The 4,723-nt window shown below is 37.5% G+C and overlaps 1 protein-coding gene across 1 annotated transcript; it reads right to left on the bottom strand.

The window, feature by feature from the left end:
* Positions 1-1,357: 1,357 nt before the first annotated feature.
* LOC117287992 (protein PML-like) lies at positions 1,358-4,198 on the bottom strand. Its single transcript, XM_033768658.1, has 3 exons — positions 4,081-4,198; positions 2,180-3,867; positions 1,358-1,398 (listed from the first exon to the last, which is right to left on the bottom strand). Exons 2-3 carry the CDS (start codon positions 3,840-3,842, stop codon positions 1,358-1,360), a joined length of 1,704 nt encoding a protein of 567 aa, XP_033624549.1. The 5' UTR covers positions 3,843-3,867; positions 4,081-4,198.
* Positions 4,199-4,723: the final 525 nt, after the last annotated feature.

Here is a 4,723-nt window from a genome sequence, read left to right as displayed (position 1 = left end):
ACTGAACATTTCTTCTCATTTGTGAGGATTCGAACTGCCTCTAGCTACCTGGCAATCTCGGTAGTCTAGTTGGTAACACACTGCTCTAGAATTGCAAGGGTCGTGGGTTCGAATCCAACCCGAGTAACATGTGATATTTTTTTCACAGGACTCGGGGGAAGTACTGAGTATACAGTGCTAACACACATCGGTGTATGGGTAAAACCAAAATTAATATTCTCATTTCTTATTCATCCAGTTATTGGCCGTTTGTGTGCTGTTGGATGTAATACATATTGTTTGTCTGAGGAAGTTGTAATACATGGTTTAGTTCAACTGTATGTTGAATATTGCTTATCACTTTTGGTAGACTGGTAGGCAGTCTAGTACAGAGCTTTGTGACTGCTCGTCCCTGTTTGTTTAGTGACGTAATGGTCCATAGACTTTATTTCATGATGGTGCAACTCATTATGAATAGCCAGCCCCGACATTCAAATTAGTACACCTTCTCGGACGGGATAATCAGAAGTAAAAAAAATATTTGGATGAACACAAAAAAAAAAAAAAAAAATGCTATATTATTTTCCGGTGCTGAAAGTAACTAAAAGCTTTACGAAAATTTAAGGTGTCTGCAAAAACTTTAAGATGTATGAATAAAGGTGTTTTTAAAAGTTTTTTTTCAAGCTCTTCTCAGGTACGCAATCTTGAATAATCAGCGATTTCTTCTTCATTCTTTAATTTAAAGCCGCAGGAAAATGGAGAAACACTGTATTCTCTTTTTTTTTGTGGCAAATCTGTAATCTCTTTAGTATTATTCCAGTTAAGGTAAAGATTGTATTGGTTTGATATCACCGTTGCTATGGTAACACGACGGTTGGTTCTTGAAGTATTAGTTAAAATTGTGTTTGAAAAAGTTAGATGTTATTTGCCGATATGTAGATGCTGCTAAGTTCTTAAGTGCCTGAAGGTGAATACAAAGTTAGGGTAGCAATGCAAAGGGCAGGTGAGGGGGAGGGGGCAATGCACCCACTTAGAAGGGGGGGGGGCACTTGGTGTTGTAGTGTTGGGGAAATGCTCACTTCTGTGTTTGGGCTACAACTCTAATTGGCAATACAGCCACATTCTAAAATTGTTTTAATCGTACTGTTTTCAAAGTGTATTCAGGTTAAAATATGTTTCTTATGGCTGTTTCTTTTTTTTTCATTCAAAATATTCCCACTGTCTTTCTAAAGTGTGTTAACTATCACTAAACTATGTATTTGTACTATTACTAAATTAGCTGAGATGTATTTTATAAGCATACAGGGTTTCTATTTGTATATTTGGCGAAGTTTTTAATATTTTCATTATGTAATAAAGGCATCGGCAGAAGACGAGTTCATATTGCATTTACAGTGTCGTCGACTTTGAGTCTGTTTTCTGTTGAGTTTATAAAAAAAATTAAAAAACTATAGCAGTAAACTTGCAGGTACATATACAACCACTTGATTGTGATTTAGTTCCCATTTGGTACTCCAACAGGGGGGTTCTGTCAACAGATTTTACTTTGTACAGTCTTGTGTAATCATTGTATCATTTCCAGTATTTGTAATGGCCGTTTTAGTTTTAGTTGCGTTTTAAAAGATGATACTTAAAGGCAGTGGACACTATTGGTAATTACTCAAAGAAATTATTAGTATAAAAACTTACTTGGTAACAAGCAATGTGGAGCTGTTGATAGTATAAACATTGTGAGAAACGGCTCCCTCTGAAGTGAAGTAGTTTTCGAGAAAGAAGTAATTTTCCAAGAATTTGATATCGAGACATCAAGTTTAGAATATGGGGTTTCGAAATCAAGCATATGAAAGCACACAACTTTGTGTGACAAGGGTGTTTTTTTCTTTCATTATTATCTCGCAACTTCGACAACCAATTGAATTCAAATTTTCACAGGTTTGTTATGTTGTGCATATGTTGAGATACAGCAGTGAGAAAACTGGTCTTTAGGTATCCACTGCCTTTAACATGGATTTAAGCTAAATCTGTTACACCCTATGATATATGTTTACAGTTCTATATGATCGGCTAACTACCATCTTGCCATTTTGAGTAAATGTTATTGGGCTACTGTGCCTCTCGTCCGAAAGAATTATTTTAACAGGCGTGCCCATTGCACCAAAAAGTTTGATACCACTATTAGAGTAAAGTAAAATGATATCACCTGCTTTATCCCAGCTTAGGCCTAATGTTGACTTTCGTCTCCACAGTTCCAGTGATTGTTCTATGATCTTATTACCATGCAAATCAATACATATGAGCTTTGAATTGTCAGTATAAATTATTCTCTGGTCACTCATGGCCATTTTCTTATCAATCCCTGGAGCAGACAGTGTTCTGATGAGGGATCCATCAGGGTTGTGTAGAGAAACCTCTCCCTTGTATTTATAACCCACTGCTATCAGATTGTTCTCGTCTACTGCAAGACATGTGGGTTTACTGTCAGACTCTTCACCTGCTGGAGTGAACTGATGAAGAAGCTGAAACTCCTTGTTCAATGTTTTGACATTAGGAGTCTCATTATAAGGACTGTCTAGAACAATAAGATGGTCTTCACTATTAACTGCCATAGCAGTCGGAGAAGATAAATCTTTACACAGAAATTGTGAAATTATGTTAATCTCCTTGCCATTTTGCCGCAATATATTTATTTGTGATTCAGATCCAACAGTTATAATGTCACCGGTGGAATAAGATGAAATTAACAGAGCATCAACTTCAACTTCACCCAATTTTCCCCATTTTTCTTCTCGCAGAAGTGTCCCAAGTTCAACCTCATTATAAACTTGGCAAAAAGCAATAAAAGAGAGGTCATAGGTCAAACATTCTGCTTGTTCCTCCTGTACTTTGATATCTCTGTAGCTGTGGAGAAGTTCTTGTCTGTTTTTCAAGAGTTCCAGACGATTCAAATCAGTCATCTTGCTGTGAGTGCGAATCGTCTTCATTGTCTGCTCTGCAAATTGCAATTCTGCCAATTTCTTATCTTTTCTTTGGTACATCAATTTGGCATTTTGTTTTATCCTTATTTCTTCTCGTCTGATGTTGTCAAGTTTCTGCTCTGTATGATAAGAAATATGATCGTTTGTTTCATGAAACAAACAGCTCAGTCTCTTGCGCATTGCAGCTAAGTGTCCTTCTGTTTCGAAATTGCTCTTGTGCATTTGTGAGACATCCTTGCTTGCTTCAGTTTGACAAATATCGAAAGCTGTTAACAAATCAGCTAGATTGTGCGTTGGTTGTTTATGCCGCAGAATGGCACAGAGTTTACAAGTGAGTTGCTCACACGTCATACAGTAGAAGCAGAGCTCTTGAATGGGGTGGATGTCACATCTTGAGATGTTCATCTTTGATTCAGTTTGGGTGTCATCAACTTCTTGCAATTCAGCCAAAGATTTGATCTCATGATTCTTCAGTGCAGCTAAACGTTGGTGTGCTTTCTGACACTCCAGACAGAGATAATGTTCACAATTCAAACATCGTGAAATTGCTGCGTTTTCCTCATCACAAGCTTGACACATGACCTTTGACTCTTCACCTTGTGGAAGCTGTTCCTGTTTGTTGACCTCCTCCACTAGGGCAATCAGAAGGTAGTTGCTTTGTAATCCAGTCACTCCATCGAGTGGTAAGATGGTTTCTTTCTGACACAGAGGACATTTTAGTTTGTTAGTGCCAGGATTTTGAGTTTTCTTAAGTTCTTGGAGACATTTGAGGCAGTAACTGTGTGAGCAATCCAGGTTTTTGGGTTGATTGTAACGAGTGCAGCAGATGGAACACTCCAAGTGTCCAAGACTGATCTTCACTGACTCTGCAGTAACGCCTTCCGCCATCTTGAAATAAAGTAAAGAGCTTTGCCTGTAAGACAAATCATAATAATAGCAAAAAATAAATAAACAAATAAGAACTCAAACCTGTTTACTACACGCTTACTACTTGCACCGTTACTGTATTTCCTAGAAGAGAAAAGGAAATAACCCAACCTGAACATTCGCAAAATTTTTTTTAACACATTATAATTGTTAACACATGTGCACACATTGTAGTCATGACAAATGAAATTAAGCTTACAAGTCGGAATTTTAACGGTGTACTGCTTGAAGTAGAAGAGCATATAACGTGATAGACCTGTATCTGTCGTCTGAAACAGCGCTTGTGGTATGTAGACGTGGCACTGCTCCTGCCTGCGAATTTCAAGATCAATAGCGGCTATTGTTATGTAAATTAGGGCTGCATCTTATTATCGTTGACCTTGCAGAAATTCATACATGTTTAATGCAGACAAAGATCGATGTACAGTACGTACATGTACATGGGTGAATGTGTGTGTCATTGCCATTGAGTTCCTTGTTGGTAGATTAGGCGCTATAGACTTGGATTGAAGTCCCATGTGTTGTGTAATGTATGGAAAAGATAGAAGAGGTTTGCCACAGTGTTTTTGACATGGATGGCTGCATAATGTAACCAAAGCTTGCTGTGTATTATAGGCCTCACAGCCGAACAAAAACACATTAAAGATCAGAATGAACGCTTTGAGAGGTCTGTACATGAAGATAAAGCTTGATATCAGAACCATTTTTTTTTTTTTTAGATTGTTTTTAAAGACACTGGACACTATTGGTAATTGTCAAAGACCAGTCTTCGCACTTGGTGTATCTCAACATATGCACAAAATAACAAACCTTTGATCATTTGAGCTTGATTGGTCGTCGGA

Source organism: Asterias rubens, chromosome 3 (genome assembly GCF_902459465.1).
Source record: "Asterias rubens chromosome 3, eAstRub1.3, whole genome shotgun sequence".
NCBI classification, from domain to species: domain Eukaryota; kingdom Metazoa; phylum Echinodermata; class Asteroidea; order Forcipulatida; family Asteriidae; genus Asterias; species Asterias rubens.
The sequence above is the reverse complement of the archived record's forward strand: the minus strand, read 5'-3'. Positions and strand labels throughout refer to the sequence as shown.